At 40.6% G+C, this 24604-nt stretch overlaps 1 protein-coding gene across 14 annotated transcripts in view; it reads right to left on the reverse strand.

The window, feature by feature from the left end:
- The window catches only part of c2h8orf34 (chromosome 2 C8orf34 homolog), a 286943-nt gene that overhangs the window by 248883 nt on the left and 13456 nt on the right, over positions 1–24604 (reverse strand). The window contains exon 1 of one of the 14 annotated variants that reach the window (XM_069921309.1): positions 24190–24301. The exons of the other annotated variants lie outside the window; for them this stretch is intronic. Coding sequence (XP_069777410.1) covers positions 24190–24192 — 3 coding nt within the window. The 5' untranslated portion in view covers positions 24193–24301. Of the gene's footprint in view, positions 1–24189; positions 24302–24604 lie in introns of those variants that run through there. 14 annotated transcript variants of the gene reach the window in all.

Below are 24604 nucleotides of genomic sequence, written 5' to 3' on the forward strand. Positions count from 1 at the left end.
ATAAGGCCTACGTGTATCTGAATTTTCCAAGGCTTGAACCAGCAGAAAACTTGAATTTGCACAAACAAAAGGTGTCACAACAGTTTCAGATGGATAATCTACTTGCCTGCCTGAAGGGTCTCCTGTCCATTGCACAGGAAGGACATCCTGAAGATGTGAAAATGTCAACTAAAATAGAAACTACACTCAGCCTCCAGCTTCATCCAGAAACATGCAGTCTTTCATTCTTTGTGAACAATTATAAAAAGATCATCCTTCAAAATCCATCTGTTAATTCAAGTCTTTCATGGAAAAAAAGACACTGCAACAATGATGTCCTGCAGCATTTTCTATGAAATTTAATTCTTTTTAAATTTGAGGTGAAAATAGTCATATCGAACAGCAGTATTTATTGTATTTAATTTTATTCTGATTTATTGATGAGGGATATTTTCCCCAATTCAAATCTGAAATAGCTTCAACAATGCAAGTACTGATTTACCTTCCTCCCTGCCTCAAGTTGTAACCCATTACCACCCTCAGATTCCACAGAACATTAATTCATTCATTTTTATTTGCATTACCCAACATCATGGTTCTGATACTGGGTTCAAGATTTTACAATGGAATGTGGCACATTTCAGATTTGATACTCTTATGAGTTTTAAAAGCTTTGGCATAATTACTTTAATAAATGTTGTATTTCACTCAGAAAACCGGAACAATCCCTACAATTATTTTACACTGGAACCAGCAACACTAATGTTGCAATAAAATTCAAAATTCTCCTTGTGTATCAGAATTGTAATCAGGCACCTGATCAGGTATTTTGCAGGTCTACACTGTACTTCCATAACATGTAATTTAGTATTCCTTACACACAAGCCTTAATTGTCATCATTTTAGTATGGGTTTTACTGGAGGGTTGGACATATTGCTAAATTTTTGCCAGGATGTCTCCAAGTAAAGATTCTTCCAGAATACATAGATCTTTGACAAGTTAAAATTTTCCTCTCGACATCAGTGATGATCCATCCTAGAAGTCTGAATATCATTTGAATGCTCAGTGCCTAATTACACCTTTTGCATGGAATGTCTGTAGTCAGCTAAACTGGTTTATAGATTTACATCATACACAAGATTATTTTATAGTGTACAAACTCTGCACTCCTCATATTGGATCAGATTCCATTCACCCAATGACTTCCTGATCCATCATCTCCTCAATGATACACAGACAATGATATATTTCTGCCTCCTGACTACAATTTTCTCTCTGAATCTTTCATTTTCTCTTGTCCATGATCCTGTCAGCCCATTCCATTTTCAGCCACAGTCCAATGACACAACTCTCAAACCACCCCACTCCCCTCACCCCATTCACTCTACAAATATGATGCAAGGCCAACTATGCACTTTGTACAGAAATGACCAGAAAATACATTTTGTAAAATTTCTGGCTCTCTCATTACATGCATTTGCATAATTTGCAGAACATTTGCAACAATTCCACATCAATTATTGTACAATGATAACAATGGTGGCTATTATATTAAAAAAATTTAAAAAAACTATACAATTCTTCTGATGAGGATTCCTCAAGGGTGTAACATCTGAAATTTCAGGAGTCTTAATCAGTGGCCTTGAAAGAATGGAGATTTACTGCCTAGTGTAAATCATGTGAAAACTCCCTAGTGACAATATTCCAATGGTATTACTGTTTTTTTTAAATTTTATTTTACATTTTCCATACATGTATTCATGTCAAAATACAAAATACATGTCAATCCATTATACATGATAGTTTTTCTAAACCCCAAAAAGTAAAATACCACCATTCACCCCCAAATAATAACCCGAATAGAAATAGAAAAATGAAAACGAGTACAATTAATAAAGAGAAAAAAATAGTAATGATGGTTGTTTTTCCACTCGATTCTAACCTTATTCAATTTTATTTATTCCAAGGAGTTAACAAGGTTTCACAGGTTTATAGAAAGCCATTTGTACCTACAATAGGTAAACACGGGCACCAATTTTTTTTTTTTTTAAATATCCTATTTATTTCTTATTATCTTCTCAAGAGGTACACAGCTATGAATTTCCATGTGCCATCTTTCCAAAGAATCTGATTTCCATGTCACTGCTATACATTTTCTTGCACCTGCTAATGCAATTTTTACAAATACTTTTTGATATAAATTCATTTTCAATTTTGGTCTCATCCCTGAAATATTCCAGTAAAAAAACAAATCTGGATCTTGTGGAAAATTTAACTCCTGTGACTTGCTCTAAAAAAGTTCCTAATTCTATCCAGAATGGTCTCAATTTTGAACGTGACCATGTAGAATGTAAAAAAGTATCAACCTTTTGGCTATATCTAAAACATTGATCTGATATATCTGACTTCAATCTATTTAATTTTTGTGGGGTGAGATATAGTTGATGTAAAAAAATATATTAAACCAAGCTGTAATCAAACATTTATTGTATTTGTCATACAATATAGACAATTCAGACCAATTTTTCTCCCATCTGTCTAGATTTATGAATTTCCTGTTTTTGAGTTCCCTTTTGCAATAATATATATGGTGGATATAAATTTCTTAATAGATCTATAACAAATCAAGACTTCTATTTCACTGCTTTTAAGTAATAACATTGTTGGACCCAATTCATCTTGTAAATATGCTTTTATTTGATAGTAACAAAATTTTGTATTATTTTGTATCTTTTATTTATTTTTAATTGTTCAAATGACCTTAAATTTCCTCCTTCATAACAATCTTATACATTTCTAATTCCCTTAAAACCAAATTATCAGAAGTTGATTATTCATTGTAAATGGGATGTCTATTTGGATTCAAAGATATTTTAGCTAAACCAGGGTTCCTCATTGCCATTTCAGTAGATCAATAATACTAATCTCAGTTCCCATTTATACATAAAATCTTCCAGTGTCTTCCCTCCTACCTTTTCCATCTCTACCTTAATCCATGCTGGGTTCTCTCCCTCTTCAAGAAAAGGGAAATCTCATTTGTGCTGCCTCAAAAATGTTTAAAATTTGGAAGTTGTAGACCTCCTCATTCATATTTCAATGTTAATTTTTCTAGAGACACTTTATATCTTGCCTTTGCAAATATATTTCCTTACATTGTAGCATGTGCTACGGCAGGGCGCAAAAGCAAGACACCTACACACTAAGTACAGTGAATACTGGTTTATTAAGTGGTTTGCTCTGTCTTGTATAGGTCTACTGCTTCTGGTTAAAATGATGTCATGGGTTTGCCAACCACCAATTGGTTGGCATTCCCACAAGTGCTTGTTGTTTCCTGCCATGCGACCTGCAGCCCGGGGAGTAAGGCTATTTAGTTGGTATGGTCCTTGCGGGATCGCTGCACTTGACCGCCATATTGTGTGCCAGGATGCCTATTGGGTAGCGGGCTGCTACAACATACTTAATTCCTGAAAAAATGTCTGTGATAAGGATATAGGCAATGTTTGAAAAAGGTATGGTGCTCGAGGAAATATATTCATGTTAATACAATTAACTCTTCCCAATATTATTGGCAATTCAATCCATTTTTTCAAATCTTCATCAATTTTCTTAAGTAAATTTAATTTACATAAATTGTTTAATTATCTACCCATATTCTTGAATATTTTATTCCATTTATTGGCCATTTAAATTGGGTATCTCTGACACTAAGTACAGTCACCTCTAATAAGAGCCTAATTTCACTTTTATCCCAATTTACTTTATAACCAGATACTATCCCATATTCTTTTAATCTTAAATATAGTTTACATAATGAGCCTTCTGCTTCTGTCAAGTAAATTAATACATCATCTGCAAATAAAATTATCTTATGTTCCTCTCAATTAATTTTAAAACCTTAATATCAGGGTCAGATCGAATCAATTCTGCAAGTGGTTCATTTGCTAAAATAAAGAGCAGGAGGTAATGGATACCCTTGCCTACTAGATCTAGTTAAATGAAAAGATGCAGATATGTTCCTGTTTGTTAGGAGTTTAGCTTTGGGTCCATTATATAAAGCTTTAATCTGATTTGCAAACATTTGCCCAGCCCAAATTTTTCAAGCACTTTAAACAAAAATTCCATTCTAATCTATCAAGTGCTTTTTCCATGTCTAAAGTCACTGTACACTTAAGTCTCACTTTTTTGTGCTAGATGTATTATGCTTAATAATCTAGTCACATTATCTGCTGGATTCCTTTAAAAAAAATCCAGTCTGATCCATATTTATCAACCTCAGTAAAAGTTTTGCCAACCTATTCACTAATATCTTTGCTACTATTTTATAATGTGCATTTAATAATGAAATAGGTCTATGATGATGATGGCTTTAAAGGGTTTATCTTTTTTGATATTAGTTATTGTTGTGTTAAAAGATTTCAGTAAAATATGCATTTCTGCCACCTGTCCTAATACCACCGGGGATGGGGGTGGGGTGGGGAAGAGATTAATAAATCTTTAAATTCTTTATAAAATTTAGACGGGAAACCATCTTCTCCAGGAGAATTTTTAAATCATCTCAATGCTTCCCTCACCTCTAATGGGGTGAAGGGAGCAGCCAGTTCTCTTTGATCTTACAAATTTAATATTGGTAAATTTATCCATGACAAAAAATATCTGTTATATCATCATAATTTTGAGATCCTGATTGATATAACTATATAAAATAGTTTGAAATTTTCAATTTTTTTGAGTTTATAAGTAATTAAATTAAGATCAGTTTTACCTGAATTGTTCTTGATATTTATTCAATTTTAACTGACATGGAAGAACCTTATGTGTTCTCCAACCTAATTCGTAATATCTGTTTAGTTCTCTATCACTTTCTCTGTTCTGTTTGTTTATAAAGTATTATATTGAAGAAGATTTTTTTGCAGGCAAAATCTTCGCTAGGATTCTACTAAATAGAATAATACCTAGTGTCGCTGAGAATATTCTCCCAGAATCACAGTGCGGCTTTCGCGCAAACAGAGGAACCACTGACATGGTCTTTGCCCTCAGACAGCTCCAAGAAAAGTGCAGAGAACAAAACAAAGGACTCTACATCACCTTTGTTGACCTCACCAAAGCCTTCGACACCGTGAGCAGGAAAGGGCTTTGGCAAATACTAGAGCGCATCGGATGTCCCCCAAAGTTCCTCAACATGATTATCCAACTGCACGAAAACCAACAAGGTCGGGTCAGATACAGCAATGAGCTCTCTGAACCCTTCTCCATTAACAATGGCGTGAAGCAAGGCTGTGTTCTCGCACCAACCCTCTTTTCAATCTTCTTCAGCATGATGCTGAACCAAGCCATGAAAGACCCCAACAATGAAGACGCTGTTTACATCCGGTACCGCACGGATGGCAGTCTCTTCAATCTGAGGCGCCTGCAAGCTCACACCAAGACACAAGAGAAACTTGTCCGTGAACTACTCTTTGCAGACGATGCCGCTTTAGTTGCCCATTCACAGCCAGCTCTTCAGCGCTTGACGTCCTGCTTTGCGGAAACTGCCAAAATGTTTGGCCTGGAAGTCAGCCTGAAGAAAACTGAGGTCCTCCATCAGCCAGCTCCCCACCATGACTACCAGCCCCCCCACATCTCCATCGGGCACACAAAACTCAAAACGGTCAACCAGTTTACCTATCTCGGCTGCACCATTTCATCAGATGCAAGGATCGACAATGAGATAGACAACAGACTCGCCAAGGCAAATAGCGCCTTTGGAAGACTACACAAAAGAGTCTGGAAAAACAACCAACTGAAAAACCTCACAAAGATAAGCGTATACAGAGCCGTTGTCATACCCACGCTCCTGTTCGGCTCCGAATCATGGGTCCTCTACCGGCACCACCTACGGCTCCTAGAACGCTTCCACCAGCGTTGTCTCCGCTCCATCCTCAACATCCATTGGAGCGCTCACACCCCTAACGTCGAGGTACTCGAGATGGCAGAGGTCGACAGCATCGAGTCCACGCTGCTGAAGATCCAGCTGCGCTGGATGGGTCACGTCTCCAGAATGGAGGACCATCGCCTTCCCAAGATCGTATTATATGGCGAGCTCTCCACTGGCCACCGTGACAGAGGTGCACCAAAGAAAAGGTACAAGGACTGCCTAAAGAAATCTCTTGGTGCCTGCCACATTGACCACCGCCAGTGGGCTGATAACGCCTCAAACCGTGCATCTTGGCGCCTCACAGTTTGGCGGGCAGCAGCCTCCTTTGAAGAAGACCGCAGAGCCCACCTCACTGACAAAAGGCAAAGTAGGAAAAACCCAACACCCAACCCCAACCAACCAATTTTCCCTTGCAAACCGCTGCAATCGTGTCTGCCTGTCCCGCATCGGACTGGTCAGCCACAAACGAGCCTGCAGCTGACGTGGACTTTTTACCCCCTCCATAAATCTTCGTCCGCGAAGCCAAGCCAAAGAGAAGAAAGAGAGATTATATTGAAGTTTCTTATTAGTCATCTTCATTTCTCCTCATTAGTTTGTCTTTGCAAATCTTTTTCTAAATTTGTTATCTCTGTCTCCAATTGTTCTACCTTTCATATAATCCTTCTTAATTTTTATTTTACCTCAAGTACACTTTCATCGCATCCCATAATACATTAACTGAATTAGAATTGGTCTAAAAAAAATTACTTGTCTAATAAAAATCACAAAAATCATTTTTAATAACAGAATTAAATCTCTATCTGTAAACTGATTCTTCTTTGTCCAAAATTGTTATTGTTAACAATAAAGGAGAATGATCAGATAATATTCTTGCCTTATAGTCTGCTTGTTTAATTCTACCCTGAAGTTGAGCAGATATTAAAAATCTGGAACAAGGGTCATACCAATTTGAATAAAATGAATAGTCTCTTCCTCTTGGATGTATTCTTCTTTTTGCATCTATTAAAATTTAAATAATTCATTGACAGCTATGTGGCCTTGGCTACTTTTTTTTCTTTTTATTGCTCTAGTTGATCTACTAAAAAATTTAAATCCCCACCTATTAACATGTCCATTTGCCAAGTTAAGAAATGTTTCTTAAATAAATTTTTTATCATCTACATTGGGTACATAAATATTCATAAGTGTCCAGTGTTCCAAATAATGTTGACAATGTACCATATCTCACTGCAGGGTTAATCATTACATTCTGTATTTTAACTGGTAGAATCTTGTTTATTAAAGTTTCTACTCCTCTTGCTTTTGAATTAAATGAAGACACTGCCACATACCCTACCGAATCTCTTTTTAAACTTTTCAATTTAATGAGTTTCCTGCAAGAAAGCTATATCTACTTTTATTTTCTTAGTATGTGTCAATACCCTTTTTTCCACCAGGCTTGTTGTCCATTAATATTAAAACTTAATATTTAATATTTTACTCATGTATATATATTTTTTTTTAATTTCATACAATACTTCCCCTTTACCTCTCTCCTCACAACTCCTTTGTATTTCAAACCTTTATATATTATACTAAAACACGTCCATCTTACCAATACAGGCAAGAAAGAAAAAAGTCAGATTTCATCATTACATAAATAGAAAGTTCAATAATAGAACAACAAAAAACCCTCCCATTAATGTTGTTTAATTAATACATAACATTGCTCCCCTCAAGCCACAGATACACACATAATTCAAAAGAAGTCAGTCCATATCAACTTCAAATCCCCCCGCCCCACCCCCGGATGTTAAACATTATTCTAAATCCATTTTTCACTAATGGAAATCAAGTAAATAGAAGTTACTCTTATTAATCAAGAAATGCTTATATTCCTGCTTGTTGCACTGCCTCCCTGGTTATCCTCCTGATGAACAGCCAATGTTATGAGTCCAGAGGATCCCAAAACCCAGCAGCAATAGAAATTCACCAAGACAAATGGTTACTTAAACAAAAGTAGTTTTTAAATTTTCTTTAAACATAAAAACAGGATCAAACTTTAACTTATTACTATTAACTTAACCCCCCCCCCCTTCCAATGCTAAGCGCACGTTTATGTAATGCGTATATGTTCAGGAAAGTTCTTTGATTTATAGTTCAATCATTCACTTTTCACTTCTCCAGGTTCACTGGCATTAAGCATTTCTGATACTGTGCACAAAATTTAACATTTGAGTTTTCACCAGGCACTGGTGCTTAAAGGTAAATGGTTACCACTCACGAAGGTTCTTGTTGATTTCAGAGAGAGATTTGTTGCTTGTTGGATACACACAAACTAATTTCCTCCTATCAGTCATTTCAGTGTCTTTCCAAAAAAATTTGCTCCATCATGTGTTTTCTAAATGATAACTTCTTCAAGGTCACCACAGAGTTCCTCTTGTTTCCCTTATTTCAAGAGAAAAACTCTAGCCCGCTCAAACTCTAGCTCTAGGACTACAAGGGTTTTCAACAGGCTGAACTCAGAATCAGTCTTCAAAATGGGGTTTTAACAAGCCTGCCAGTTTCCCATGTTACATCCTCCAAAAGCCACTACAGAACACACTCTGCAAAACCACATGACCCCTCTGAGAACAGCACACTGCAACCAGACAGATTGCTGGCACTGGAATCAGTTTCTGCCTGGGCATCTGTTGCTTTAAAGACAACAGACCATTTACTCCACAACATCAGTCCAATTAACACCTACTTGCAATGTCTCCATAGGCATTCTTCAAAGTTTCTGTCAAATCACTGGACATAAAGTCTCTACTTATGCAAAGCTCTTGCATTTTAAAGGAGATGTCTTTTGTGGTGACCCAACATTAAACCCCCACAATCTCTTTTAAAGACATAGTAACATAATATACCTCAAAATACCAGTAAAATGTCAGCATATTCTGCATATGAACAATCTTTAAAAAACCTTATTTGACTTTGGAAAAATTTATAACATTCCACAGGGTGTTTTTTTAGTGGATTAAATTCTTTTCTTTAACAGTTCAAAACTTGTTTCAGGATAAATGAAAATCTTATTTCCATCATATTCCATTGAACTCTTTCTCTTTAGCTTGTTTTGCTGCCAATTCTAATTTTTTCTTCTTCGACCTGATAGCGAAGAAATTTTATTAATATAGATTGTGGTTTTTGATCTGGCAATGGTCTGTCTCTCTCAATAACAACTTAAAATTAATTTTGTCCAAGCACTTCTGAAATCCAATGCTGAAAAAAGGTTGTTGTCCCCTTTTTTGAGACCAATTTTGTTATTGTTTCTTCACTTTCTCACACAATTGTTTATTTACAGCACCATGCATCTGTTGAGTTCTTCATTTTATCCATTCTGTACTGAGCTATTTCCATACCAAATTCCACATTTTTCACTCTTTCCTCCACATCTTCAAATCTTTCTTACATTCTGTTCACTATTTCATAATATTTCTTCATTTTTCTATCTTTTAAAAAATATCCATCTTACTTGCTTCATTCATTAACATGAAAGCTTCAGAACGTGACCACTGCAGTCTTACTTGTGTTTTAAATTTGCTACCTACTTTAATAGCCACCAATTGTATCATTTCTTCTTCCTCTTGAATCTCCTCTTCATCGCTGGCCCGATGTTCAGTCTCATGTTCTCCTTCTGTTGGTAGCTTTTCGAAAAGGCTTCTCCACCAACTTCTTCCTATTCTTTTGATCTGCACATGCACGGCTTCTTCATCCACATGGACCAGCTGTAGGTCGTTTAGTAGCAGCCTTAGGAGTCCTCATTGTTCAGCTGGGAGCTCATATCACAGCACCCAGATCCATCTTTGTGGTAGGCCTTACTTGTCATTGTCACTTTTCTTGGTGTGTTCCTGACAGGCCAGCAATATTCTCCCCACCTTTCCCATCCACCCCCCCCCCCCCCCACCCCCACCACATGACAGACAAAATGCTTTCTGTTTGTTCTTAAACAGTTTCCAATACTCTGTTTTCAGTCTTTGCCAATTTTACTTTTTTTTTTAAATCTAGTTCCCAGGAGAGTGAGATTTCCACTTCCTGTCTGTACCTCATGTCATGTCATCCCCCCGTATTACTATTTTAAAATCTTTTTACCATTCAATGCTTTGGAGAATCCAGCTCAAGAGGCTGCCAAAGGGCACTCTTTGTACTGAAACAGTAATTCAGTCAATCAAAATGTAAATAGAAAGACAAGGGATAATAGCAGCCTCTTCAGAAGGAATCCCAGGTAAAACTTCCCTGAAAACACTAGCGTAACCATTGCCTTGCCAGGACATTAGGTAATCTTCACCTGCCCCAACCTCAGGGTGTGGCAATAACCTTGATGGGACCAGCAACCAGCAAAAACATCTGAGAAGCCACTACCCTTCTGAGGGGCTAAAATACAGAGATGGGGAAGCACCCACCCAGGGGCATCCACAAAGGTTCGCCGCATCGAGACCAAGCATAGTTAAATCACATTTCTATCAACTCACAGGGAACTTTATTTCACTCAAATACACACAGGTGTAGAGAGTGCCCACATTCATAACATCTCCACCTCTGCCATGTTCGTACTGTGTAGGGGAAGAGCGCTCCACCAATCATCCCACACACTGTGCCCCAGACTATGCACCATTCTGCTCCTCCCCCACCTGAGGTGGCCCCTGCAGCCTGTGACAAAAAAATATTGCTCCCACCCCCCCATGTCAATGTAAGCCACTATATATATATATTTTTTTTTAATTTTTCATTTTTCACACCATAAATCACATTAGCCATGATATACACTTTTTCTTTTTCACACATATACAGTGACTTTTTCTTCCCCCCCCCTCCTCCCAAGCCACCACCCCACCCCCCCACCCCCCCCCTCATCCATTTTAGGTATACAGTCTAGGTTACATTAAGCCAGTCAGACAATGTTGCCATTCAACAAAAATACTCCAGAAATTCTACTGAGCCCATTCTTTTCTTTCTTTCTCCTTCCATCAACTTAGGTAATGTTTGTCCCCGGTAGGTTTTCACTATTGTATTTAATGTAAGGCTCCCATACTTGTTCGAATATTTCAATATTATTTCTTAAAATATATGTTATTTTTTCTAATGGAATACATTTATTCATTTCTATATACCATAGTTGTATTTTCAAATTATCTTCCAATTTCCAGGTTGACATAATACATTTTTTTGCTACGGCTAGGGCTATCTTAACAAATCTTTTTTGTGCATCCTCCAAATCAATTCCAAATTCTTTGTTTGTTATGTTACTTAGGAGAAAGATCTCTGGATTCTTTGGTATATTGTTTTCTGTTATTTTATTTAATATCTGATTGAGATCATCCCAAAATTTTTCTACTCTCTCACATGTCCAGATTGCATGAATTGTTGTTCCCATTTCTTTTTTACATCGAAAACATCTATCAGATACTGTTGGGTCCCATTTATTTAACTTTTGCGGTGTAATGTATAGTCTATTTGCGGATGATGTTATAGTGTACTTAACAGAACCAGAACTATCAATAAAAGAATTATATAAGAAATTGAAGGAATATGGAGAAGTGTCGGGTTACAAGATAAACGTAAATAAAAGTGAAGCAATGCCTATGAATAATGCGGATTTCTCAAAATTTAAGAAGGAATCTCCATTCAGATGGCAAATGCAGGCAATAAGATACCTAGGTGTACAAATAAACAAAAATCTAGGCCAATTATATAAACTCAATTACAATCCACTAATGAAAAAATTACAGGACGATTTAGAGCATTGGAAAGATCTACCACTAACACTGATAGGAAGGATAAACTGTATTAAAATGAACATTTTTCCAAGGATACTATACTTATTTCAGGCATTGCCAATACAACTGACAGAAAAATTCTTCAAAGAGTTAAAGAAAATAATAAGGAAATTTTTATGGAGAGGGGGGAAACCGAGGATAGCACTAGATAAATTAACAGAATGGTATAAACAAGGAGGCTTACAATTGCCAAACTTCAAAAATTATTATAGAGCCGCACAATTAAGATACCTATCAGATTTTTATCAAACAAGGGAAAAACCAGACTTGACGAGATTAGAATTAGATAAAATAGGGGAAAAGATACCTGAACACATGTTATATAAATGGGACGAAAAATTGGTACAACATAGAACTTCTCCAGTATTACATCATCTCCTCAATATTTGGAAGTAAGCCACTATATTGATGACAAACTACTCAGAGTCCCACGGAGGAGGCTGTGACACAAGTACTATATTCTTTGACCTCGTGACACCATGCCTGTGGCTGGGTGGTCAACCCAGAAAAAAATACAGGGTCTCAGCCAGATGGTCCTCTTCCTGGGAATCCTGTAGCACTCAAGGCAGAGGGACATCCCAAAGACAACTTAAAATATTAAATACAGCAGTGCCCAACAAAAAGGTGGAAATCCAGAGTTTTATTGGCCTTTTAGGCTTCTGGCAAAAGCACGTACCATGCTGCTGCGCTCACTCTATGACATCTCTAGGAAGAATACCACATTTCACTGGGGTCCTGAGCAGCAGCTGGCATTTGACGTGACTAAACAGGCATTGCTGCTTGTCTCCTGCCAGGCATGAGCCTACCAGGTCTCCACCACAAACATCAAGGCCAAAGTGGAGTCTCTGGCAAAGGTAAATGGTCACAGATTTCCATTCAACTTCAGGACAAGAATCCTCCCCGAGCTACACCCTGTTTGAACACCAGCTCCTGGTGTGCCATCTGGCACTCCTCACCACAGAGCATCAAACTGCCAATGAGACTATCATCCTTCGGCCTCTTTTAATAGTCATTACATTTTGTTAAGACTGTTTAGATGGTCTTTAGGAATTATGTTTGATGGTCATTGGTGAGTGATGAGACTTTTGAGCAGTGGAATTTTATACAGGTTATTTGAATTGCAGAGGATCACATGACCTCCCTGTCTGGAATCTAGTCGGAAGTCACATCACCCGCCAATCTAGGTTGGATTCTGCCCTCCATTAGTACCCACCTTACAGTTGGCTCTTTTGAATAAACTCAGCGACATCATTGCCCAGACACCCAGCTCATAATACCAGAAAGTCTAACACGTGGTACTGTTTGCTCTCTTCTGCCTTTTGGTCCTAACTATGAACTCTGCTCCATGCTAGGTCACAGCTGTTGATGAAAGAGAGCAAGCGAGAAATGGTGTCGGGGATCATCACACCCGATGTGCCTGCTTACACCATTATAATGCAGAGAATAGGCGACCACTGGTATCAGAGTCCACCGGGTCCAATGTGAATGCCTATCTAGTCATATTAGTAGTTTGAGTATCATTTGGTGCTTTCCCCTTTTCTTTTTTTTTAATTTTTTTATTTTTCACACCATAAAATCACATTAGCCATGATATACACTATTTCTTTTTCACACATATACAGTGACTTTTTCTCCCCCCCCCCCCCCCTCCTCCCAAGCCACCCCCCCCCCCTCATCCATTTTAGGTATACAATCTAGGTTGCATTAAGCCAGTCAGACAATGTTGTCATTCAACAAAAATACACCAGAAATTCTACTGAGTCCATTCTTTTCTTTCCTTCTCCTTCCATCAACTTAGGTAATGTTTGTCCCCGGTGTAGGTTTTCGCTATTGTATTTAATGTAAGGCTCCTATACTTGTTTGAATATTTCAATATTATTTCTTAACCTATATGTTATTTTTTCTAATGGAATACATTTATTCATTTAAATTTAGTAGTTTCTTCCTTTTAATTTGGTTATGTATTCCATTAATATTTAAAGTCATATAGTTCAGCGTAGCCCTTTTATATTTTGTTTATCTTCTCTTTCCGTTTTTCCATCATTACCTTTCCTCCTTTTCCATTTCTGTTTTCTTATTTTCAACTCTTTATAAGACAACATTCCTACAACATCCAACATTTTCCTTATTCTCCTATTTCTATCTTATTTATCCCCAATCTCCCCTTCCCCTCCTGAGTTGTCCTTTATCCCTTGTCGGACAACCACATCTCCCCTCTCCATTTGGATTTGCGAATCCACTCGCAAGCGTCAACTGATTTTGCAGTGACCGCTATTTCCCCTCACCCCGCCCCCCCCAGAAAAGATTTCACTTTTCATATGTCACAAAGGTCACTCTTTTAATTCCCTCCTTATTCTCTCTATTCCATTACCTTCCCTTATTAATTCTTGTCTATACTATCTATATTTTCCTCTAAGTACAGATACATTCACGTATGCACATTGTCTCTATTCCCTCTTATACCTCTTTACCCGCATACATATCAATCGTGATCATTTTTACCCTCATTACCCGTCTTCATCCCTCAGTCTATTTTTGTCTTTACCCACATACATATCAATCGTGATCATTTTAACTCTCATTACCCGTCTTCCTCCCTCAGTCTATTTTTGTTTTCTGCTGCTACTGCCCGTTCTTCCATCTTGTCCATTTTTTTCCCCATTTCTGTTAAGGTCATATCTATTTAATTCACTTTCTCTTCTGTGTTGTTTATTCTTCTTCTTAAATCATTGAATTCCTGTGTTTGCCATTCTTTAAATGACTCCATGAATCCTCTAACAAGAGCAAGTATATCCTTTACCTTGCCTTTCCCTTTATTTATTTCACTGTATTCTTCCTCTTCTTCTTCCTCTGGGTTGGCCATCTGTTGTTTCTTTGTTGCCCTTTCCTTCTCTTCTTTCTTGTTTCCATTGTCTTCTGTGGTCTCTTCTTGCTGCAGGTGTTCTGCAGCTGTCGTTGCTGGCTGTGGAGATCGACTCCCCAGCTGGTCCCCCCTCCCGTCGGTGTGTTTTTTTTCATGCGCGGTTGCGCACTTTTACTCGGCTCTGTGAGCCATTGTTGTAGTTCTTTTTCTACCGACCTGAGGTAGTGGGCTCCTCTCTCCACAGCGGGCCTCTTCGGACAGGTAAGGCCTTCACCTTTTTCCTCCGTTGTCTTCTCTTCCTCTCTTCTTACCGTTGATTTTGATTTTTCTTCTTTTGTCTCCATCTTCTTTCCACCTTTATACTCACTTTTCTTTAACTTGTATTTCTGTGCCTTTGTATTTTCTCTTGTTTTTCCCGACTTTTCTGGAGAGGGCTGGAGTTCACCGTCCGGCCACTACTCCATCACGTGACTCCTCCCTCTTTTTTGTGCTTTCCCCTTTTCAATTCCCTTCTGAGTACAATAAAATTATCCTTCGTTGAGAAACTTGTATCTGATCGTCCCTCCATGAACCCACCATACCTGATGCAATCCCATCACAACAGGAATATTTGGTAGAGAGTGCATTTAGCCACACCATAGGCAGTATATGAGAGATCACAACATAGTTAAAAAGTCACATAGGCCAGACAAGGTAAATACGTCCTTCCCTCAATCATGTTATGTAAAGTTTGTGAATAAATTGCAGGAGACCTTGAGAGATAGTTGGATTACGGTTAAGCACTTGAGACTGTGGAAGACGGGAGGACGACTAATGTTGAGCCTTTACTTTAAAAAAAAAAATGCTGCCCAGGTATGCAAGGGAACAACAGGCTGGCTATCTTAAGAGCATTCAAGGGCAAGTAGTAAAAGGAATACTGAGAAACATGCATTTGGAAAGGCAAGGGCATGTTAGGGAGTATCAGTATGACTTTGTAAATGGGAAAATGTGCCCACCCACTTAATTGAGTTGACTTTTGATGAGGTCACCAAGATAGAGGATAGATGTTCTCCACAGGAATCAATGCTCGCCCCTTATCTACATGAAGAACCTGAACAGCAATGTAGTTGGCATGATGAGTATGTTTAAAGATGACACAAAAATTAATGATGTAGTGAATGGCAAAAATGTATATCCAATATTACAACAGGAACGAGATGGTTGGAAGGTGAACAAAGGAATTGCAGATGGAATTGAATTCAAAATTTAGGTGTTGCACTTTGATAAATTAAACTAGGGCTGCACTTGTACTTGCGAGTATTTATGCCCTGATGAGTGTTATTGAACAAACCTACTTGAAAGTAAAGGGACAGTCCCATGAAAGTCGTGAAGCAGATCAAGAGAATGGCAAAGAGCTTGGAATGCTTGCTTTCATCAGTAAGGACTAAAGAACAGGAGCAGAGGCATCATACTCCAACTAGAGATGTTGGTGAGACTACACACTGAGTATTACATACACATGCAGTCACTCAGCCAAACAAAAGGCATTTTTCAAGATGGAAAGGATACAGAAAAGAACGTGGCAGTGACTGGAAGGCTTTAATTATAAGGAGGCTGGGATTTCTCTCCATGGAGAATAGGAGGCTGAGAAGGGATATATTGAGATTTACAAAATCAGGAGGGGTATAGATAAGGTAAATAAAGACATTTTCACAGGGTAGAGAAATCTAAAATGAGAGGGCAAAGATTAAAGAGGTGCCTGAGAGGCACCTTATTCATACAGAAGATGGTGGGTATATGCAATGAGCTACCAGAGGAAGTCATTGAAGCAAACACAATTTTAACTTACAAAAGTCAGTTAGACAGTAACATTGATAAGAAAGATTTAGTGGGATTATGGACTGAATACAGGCATATGGGACTAGCTTCATTGCATGGGCAAGTTGGGCAAATTGCATCTGGAGAAGTGTAAATAATTCTGTGCTTTTTTACATTGCTACATTCCAAAATAACGCGAGGTAGTGTCTGTGGTTAATTGTCCATTCAGAAATCTGATGGAGGGAAAGAAGCTGTCCTTGTGTCGCTGAGTGCTCGTTTTCAGGCTCCTGTACTTTTTTTCTGATGGCAGCAGAGTGAAGAGGGTATGGCCTGGGTGGTGGGGTCTTTGAGGATAGAGATCACTTCCTTAAGATACAACTGTCATGATAATGAATATGTATGAGATGTACCGGAAGTCACGTGGTAGGAGAGAGAGATAAGAACACAAGCAAGAGAACAAAGGAAACGGGAGAATAAAAGACACTCAGAAGTTTACCTGATAAAATTTGTGTTTAATGTTTCATTAACTTCACATTTCGGGCCACAAATGTGACATTGGCGACGAGGATGAAAGAAGCTTGAAGAAAATTAAAGACTAAACAAGATTACAGAGGATTCAACAGACTACTTCAAGGTGATAAGAATTTTCTCTTTGATGCAGTACTTTTGGGGCTGGAATATTTCCTCATGGCTGGGGCAGACAGTGACTTTCTAACACATAGTGGAATTGCTCATTTTGACCCGACTGGTGATGCAAGCACTGTAAGTGTAAAGTGGAAGGCATGGCTGGAAGAATTTGAATCCTACGCCGACAGTCGTGGCCTATTTCTAGATAACGGTACAGTTGAACAAAAAGCGCAGAGGAGGGCGTTACTTCTTTTCACTGCAGGACCCTCAGTTCGGGAAACATTTAAGACACTTTTGAATACTGGAAGAAAAGATGAGTACCAGAAAGCGGTAGATGCATTAAATGCACACTATGTAGTGACACCGAATGCTACATTTCAACGCCATTTGTTTCGGAGAACGAGACAAGAAGATGGCCAGACAATTGCTCAGTACGTGACGAGACTACGCCAGCTAGCTGTTGGATGCAATTACATGCCAGCTGATTTGGACAACCAATTATTGGATCAAGTCGTACAGCACTGTAGATCAGATAAACTCAGAAGACGTCTACTGGAAAGAGGTAGTGAGTTGGAACTCACCGATGCTTTAACCATTGCTGCTGCATTAGAGGCTGTTGAAGGGCAATTTCATACCATGACCCTGAAAGACAACTCAAGCCAGCAAATTAAGAGGCTCTCACATCGCCATAATCAGCCAAGATATTCGTCGACACAGGACGTGGAGTGTTATCGATGTGGAAACCGAGGTCACTTTGGAAAAGACCCATATTGCCCGGCCAAAGGCAAAGTTTGCATAAAGTGTGGAAGTAAGGACCACTTTGCAAAGAAGTGCAAAAGCAAGTCCAATGCAGACCAGAAGAGGAAGTGTACAACTTCCAAAGGCAAAGCCTGGGGGAAAGGAAAGTATCCTGGAAAGAAAGATACCATTCGCCAGATAGACGGTGACGATGATGATACCCAGGAGGAACAGAGTTGTTACCAATTTACGTTGAATGATGTACATCATAAGAAGGTCCCAGTGATCATTGGTGGAGTGACAGTTCAGGTCATTGTAGACTCAGGCAGTGACAGTAATGTGATTGATCGACATTTATGGGAGAAGTTGAAAAGGAAAAAGATCATCTGTACCTCAAAGAAGTGTTCCAAGAAACTGTATCCATACACAGCAACTAAGCCATTGCAGACCATTGGATGTTTTACTGCAACTGTTGAAGCTGGAGACAAGTACATCGAAGCAGAGTTTATGGTCATAGAAGAGAGGGGAGAACCATTGTTGAGTAGACACAGCGCAAGACCTGGCAATACTTCATATTGGAGCTTGTGTCAATTCAATTCAGTCATACGAGGATATGAAGCAAGAATTCCCCGCAGTCTTCCAAGGAGTAGGAAAGCTGAAAGGTCGACAATTGAAGCTAGCGGTAGATGAAACGGTCAAACCCAAGGCACAACCAATGCGCCGAACTCCGTTTGGACTTCGTGGGAAAGTCGAAGCCAAAATTAAAGAATTGATCGAACAAGACATTATTGAACCGGTGGAACATTCGACACAATGGGTCAGTCCCGTAGTGATTGTGCCCAAACCAAAGGGTGACATAAGACTATGTGTTGACATGAGAATGGCCAATGAAGCTATAATTAGAGAATGACACCCTATACCAACAATGGAGGAAATACTTCAAGAACTAACTACCAGCAAGGTATTCTCAAAAATTGATCTGAAATGGGGCTATCATCAATTAGAGCTGGATCAAGGTTCCAGAGATGTGACAACATTTGTGACTCACTGTGGATTGTATCGTTACAAGAGACTATCATTTGGAATTAATGCAGCTTCGGAGATCTACCAGTATGAAATCCATCGAGTGATTCAAGGCATTCCTGGAGTTGCCAACATTTCTGACGACATCATAATCCATGCACCAACGAAGGAAGAGCATGACAAACGGTTGAGGCGTGTACTATCTAGACTACAGCAGGCAGGCCTTACCGTGAATGGAAACAAGTGTCAGTTCGGTGTGTCAGAAATGGACTTCATGGGACATAGACTTACACGGGAAGGACTAAACCCTGCAGAGGCCAAGGTGAAAGCTATTGCAGAGGCACGTGCACCTCAGAACGCAACAGAGGTGAGGAGTTTCCTAGGATTGGTCAATTTTTGTGCAAAGTTCATTCCTAATTTCACTACAGTGGCAGAACCACTAAGGAAACTAACCAGGAAAGGTGTACCATTTCATTTTGGATCTGAGCAGAAGAAAGCGTTCACAGCGCTGAAGCAAAGCCTGACAGATGCAAAAACTCTTGGATATTACGATCCGGCGGCATCAACCAAAGTCATAGCGGATGCCAGCCCGGTTGGTTTAGGAGCCGTGTTGGTCCAGATGCATGATGGAGGACCAAGAATCATTGCCTATGCCAGCAGATCGTTATCAGATATGGAAAGAAGATACTCTCAGACAGAGAAAGAAGCACTCGGACTTGTATGGGCCTGTGAGAGGTTCCATGCATATTTATACGGCATTGAATTTGAACTCATCACAGATCATAAGCCATTAGAGGTAATCTATGCACCTAGATCCAAACCATGTGCCAGAATAGAGAGATGGGTACTCAGACTACAACCCTACAAATATAAAGTAATCCACATAGCAGGGAAAGCAAACATTGCTGATCTGCTATCCAGATTGGTGAAGGATGGAGGTCCACAATCCAAGTCAGAATTGGGAACAGAAACAGAGAGCTTTGTACGCTTCGTAGCTATTCAGGCAACACCGAAAGCTGTGACTACGAAGGAAGTCAAGAGAGAATCCGAACGTGATCCAGAACTCATGGAAGTAAGAGAATACATACAGATTGGACAATGGGACAAGTGTACTCACAAGGCTTACATTCCCATTAGAGACGAACTTTGTTGCATCGGACAGTGTGTATTAAGAAGTGGCAGTATGGTGACAGTCAAGTCTCCGACTGGAGTCCTATATAAGAGAAATGTATCAGGTGTAAAAAGGTACCAGTCCAGAGATACATCGAGCGAAGAGGTTGAAAGGCCAATATGAGATGCTGAAACTGAGAGACCTGATGATGTTCCAGAGGCAGTTACCAGCACTCCTGATGAAGTGACTAGAGCGCCAGAAATACTTGAAGCCGTGGCGAGCAGTATGTCCGACGCCGAGAGTGAACAACCGAGAAGCGACGACAATATCGCAGGCAGGCAGAAACGAAACCGGAAAGTGCCCAAACGATACGAAGACTTTGTGCCATAGTTTTAATAAGAACTTTGGGACAGTATTTTAATCTTATATCATAAAGTGCATGTATGAATGCTGTAGGAAGTAAATTTTATGTAGTTGAGTTATAGTATTACCATTAGTTACGATGTTTGTATGTTTCCGAGAGATATTGGTAAGTGAAGGTAAAGTTTATTTCTGATTAAAGGAGGGATGTCATGATAATGAATATGTATGAGATGTACCGGAAGTCACGTGGTAGGAGAGAGAGATAAGAACACAAGCAAGAGAACAAAGGAAACGGGAGAATAAAAGACACTCAGAAGTTTACCTGATAAAACTTGTGTTTAATGTTTCATTAACTTCACATTTCGGGCCACAAATGTGACAACAACCTCTTGTAGATGTCCTCATTGGAGTGAAGACTTGTTCCCATGATACCGCTGGTCGAGGTAACAACTCTGAAATTTTTTCCTATCCTGTGCTTTGGCACCTCCATACCAGTGATGCCACCAGTCAGAATGCTCTCCAAGGTACACATATAGATATTTGAGAGGGTCTTTGGTGAACATTGTTGGCCCGATCATTGAGATCACCCAGAGTACCAAGCTTCTTGGTGTGAACCTGGCAGAGAATCTCACCTGGTTCCTCAACACCAGCTCAATAGCGAAGAAAGCCCAGCAATGCCTGAACATCCTATGAAGGCTGAGGAAAGTTCATCTCCCATCCTCACTACATTCTACAGAGAATGTATTGAAAGCATTCTGAGCAATTGCATCACTGCCTGGTTTAGAAAGTGTATCACCTCAGAGGATAGTGGAGTCAGCAGAGAAAACCACTGGGGTCTCTCTTCCTACCACGATGGATATCGACAACAATGCATGAAGGCGGCAAATAACAGTGAAGGTCGTCACACACCTTGTAAACTTTTCTCCTTTCTGTTATCTGAAAGGAAGTACCATAGCATTCGGACCCTCGTGTCTAGATTGTGCAACAATTTATTCCCCCAAGCCATCATGCTCCTCAATTCCTAGAACATGTGTACTAGTATATCATGGATTTTTATTGTATTACAACTTAACATTTATGCCCTATTTATGTAAATCTGCTCCATGGTCAGGGAGAAATGCTAACTTGTCTTTACTGTGCATTTCAGTATTAATTATGATATGAATGACAAATAAAGGTGACTTGACATTCCAAATCTCCTCGTACTCCTCACGAAGTATAGCCGCTGATGAGCTTTCTTTGTGATTGCATTGACATGGAGGCTCCAGGATAGATCCTCTGAGATGTTGACACCCAGGAATTTGAAGTTCTTGACCATCTCTACTTCTAACCCCTTGATGAGGGCTGGTTCATGTTCTGATTTTCCCCTCCTGAAGCCCACAATCAGCTCCTTGGTTTTGCCAGCATTGAGTAAACAGTTGTGTGTGACACCACTCAACTAGCTGATCTCCCTCCTTCCTGCACGATTTCTCTTTGCTGTCTGTGATTCTGCTGATGACCGTGGTGTCATTGGGAAATTTGTAGATGGCATTTGAATTGTGCCTAGTACAGCAGTGAGGTAAGCACACATCCTTGAGATCTGCCTGGGTTGATTGTCTGTGAGGAGATGCTGTTTCCAATTCACACTGACTGTGGTCTTCTTATGAAGTCAAGGATTCAGTTACAGAGGATGATCTGGAGGTGCAGATTTGGAGCTTGTTGACCAGCACTGAGGGAATGATGGCATTGAAGGCCGTGCTGTAGTCAATAACGAGTAGCTGGATTGATATGTTGCTGTGTCTATGTAATCCAGAGCTGAATGGAGAGCCAATGACATTTTATCTACTGTGGAGCAATAATGATGGAAGGTAAATTGTAGTGGATCCAGATCCTTACTTGGGTACAATTCTAGCTATGACCAACCTCAAAGCATTTCAGAGTTAATGGGAGTGCTACTGGCTGATAGTCATTGAGACAACACACACTGCTCTTCTTGGGCATCACTCAGATGGCTCCACTTTGTGGAAGAGCAGCCTGAACCTGCCAAATAGTCTCCTCCTGTTCTTGTTGTATTATGGACATATTTTCAGGTTACAAATAGCATTCAACTTGAAGAAAGCTCTGAATAGATTGACCACTCCTATCCACACATAAAGATGAATTTTTGAGATTAAACAAATGAGACATATATTCCTTAAAATGTAGAAGGCTGCCATCTCAATTTGACAAGACAATAACTGCACAGAGAGCGTAGATCGAAAACATGTCCATTGATTGAGAACAAATATGGCAAGCTTAACATTTTCCAGGCTTTTCAGGAATGAAGTTAGGAAACATATGAAGCTTAAAATTCTTTTCACCAAACAAATTATTAAATTTTAAACAATACTGATGGATACTTTGTTAATCAGAAAGTCTTAAAATGGAGTGGAGAAAAGGAATAATATTTCAGATCAAACTTGATCTCAGTGAATGATCAAGTGAATATACCCTCTTTTCCTGTTCCTTTGAAGTTATCATGGGATAAAAAATTCTAGGTCAGAGACTAAAAATGTAATTGCACACTTTCATTGATATGTGTACTCGTAGCTGTTAAAAGATAACACTTGGAAAGCGATAGGAGAATAAAATACACCTCAACCATTTTTAAAAATGGTGGTACTTGAGCCTCCACATATTAATTGTGGCAATGACAAAAAGATAAATTTTAATTAGGCGTCATATACTTAACACTTGTTATTGCATTGTTGATCATGAATATGTCCAATAAAAACAAAAAAAGTCATGGTCTCATGCACTCCCCTCCCCCTTGCCTCCAGCTCCCCTCCCCCTTGCCTCCAGCTCCCCTCCCCCTTGCCTCCAGCTCCCCTCCCCCTTGCCTCCAGCTCCCCTCCCCCTTGCCTCCAGCTCCCCTCCCCCTTGCCTCCAGCTCCCCTCCCCCTTGCCTCCAGCTCCCCTCCCCCTTGCCTCCAGCTCCCCTCCCCCTTGCCTCCAGCTCCCCTCCCCCTTGCCTCCAGCTCCCCTCCCCCTTGCCTCCAGCTCCCCTCCCCCTTGCCTCCAGCTCCCCTCCCCCTTGCCTCCAGCTCCCCTCCCCCTTGCCTCCAGCTCCCCTCCCCCTTGCCTCCAGCTCCCCTCCCCCTTGCCTCCAGCTCCCCTCCCCCTTGCCTCCAGCTCCCCTCCCCCTTGCCTCCAGCTCCCCTCCCCCTTGCCTCCAGCTCCCCTCCCCCTTGCCTCCAGCTCCCCTCCCCCTTGCCTCCAGCTCCCCTCCCCCTTGCCTCCAGCTCCCCTCCCCCTTGCCTCCAGCTCCCCTCCCCCTTGCCTCCAGCTCCCCTCCCCCTTGCCTCCAGCTCCCCTCCCCCTTGCCTCCAGCTCCCCTCCCCCTTGCCTCCAGCTCCCCTCCCCCTTGCCTCCAGCTCCCCTCCCCCTTGCCTCCAGCTCCCCTCCCCCTTGCCTCCAGCTCCCCTCCCCCTTGCCTCCAGCTCCCCTCCCCCTTGCCTCCAGCTCCCCTCCCCCTTGCCTCCAGCTCCCCTCCCCCTTGCCTCCAGCTCCCCTCCCCCTTGCCTCCAGCTCCCCTCCCCCTTGCCTCCAGCTCCCCTCCCCCTTGCCTCCAGCTCCCCTCCCCCTTGCCTCCAGCTCCCCTCCCCCTTGCCTCCAGCTCCCCTCCCCCTTGCCTCCAGCTCCCCTCCCCCTTGCCTCCAGCTCCCCTCCCCCTTGCCTCCAGCTCCCCTCCCCCTTGCCTCCAGCTCCCCTCCCCCTTGCCTCCAGCTCCCCTCCCCCTTGCCTCCAGCTCCCCTCCCCCTTGCCTCCAGCTCCCCTCCCCCTTGCCTCCAGCTCCCCTCCCCCTTGCCTCCAGCTCCCCTCCCCCTTGCCTCCAGCTCCCCTCCCCCTTGCCTCCAGCTCCCCTCCCCCAATCAATTCAGCTTTTCTCTCCTGCTTTCCTATCCATGTTCACCAATGGCTTCTTAGCCATTGGCCTGTGCTCCTCCCATCCTCCCTTACCATTTTATTCAGCCACCTGCCTGCTTTTTGCTCACACCTTGATGACAGGCTCAGACCCCAAACGTTGGTTATACATCTTTGCCTCCTATGAAGGAGGCTGGACCTGCTGAGTTTCTCCAGCAAAAGCGAAAGAGCGCAATGGTTTAATTCAGAATTGTTTAGCAACGTTTATTCCTTTGTTTGGCAAGTGTCCCTATTTCACAGGATGAAGTTCACACCAGCCAGCATTAATACACCTAGAAATCACCAGCTTTAATTGTGCAACAATAAGCAAAAATACTCATGCTGGTTTAACAAAGGCAGTGCCACTTTAACAAGAGATTGTTCCATGAAACCAAATTCCTGGTTTAACAAAGGCAGTGTCACTTTAACAAGAGATTGTTCCATGAAACCAAATTCCTGGTTTAACAAAGGC

The sequence above is a fragment of the Narcine bancroftii genome, chromosome 2, assembly GCF_036971445.1.
Source record: "Narcine bancroftii isolate sNarBan1 chromosome 2, sNarBan1.hap1, whole genome shotgun sequence".
Lineage (NCBI taxonomy): Eukaryota > Metazoa > Chordata > Chondrichthyes > Torpediniformes > Narcinidae > Narcine > Narcine bancroftii.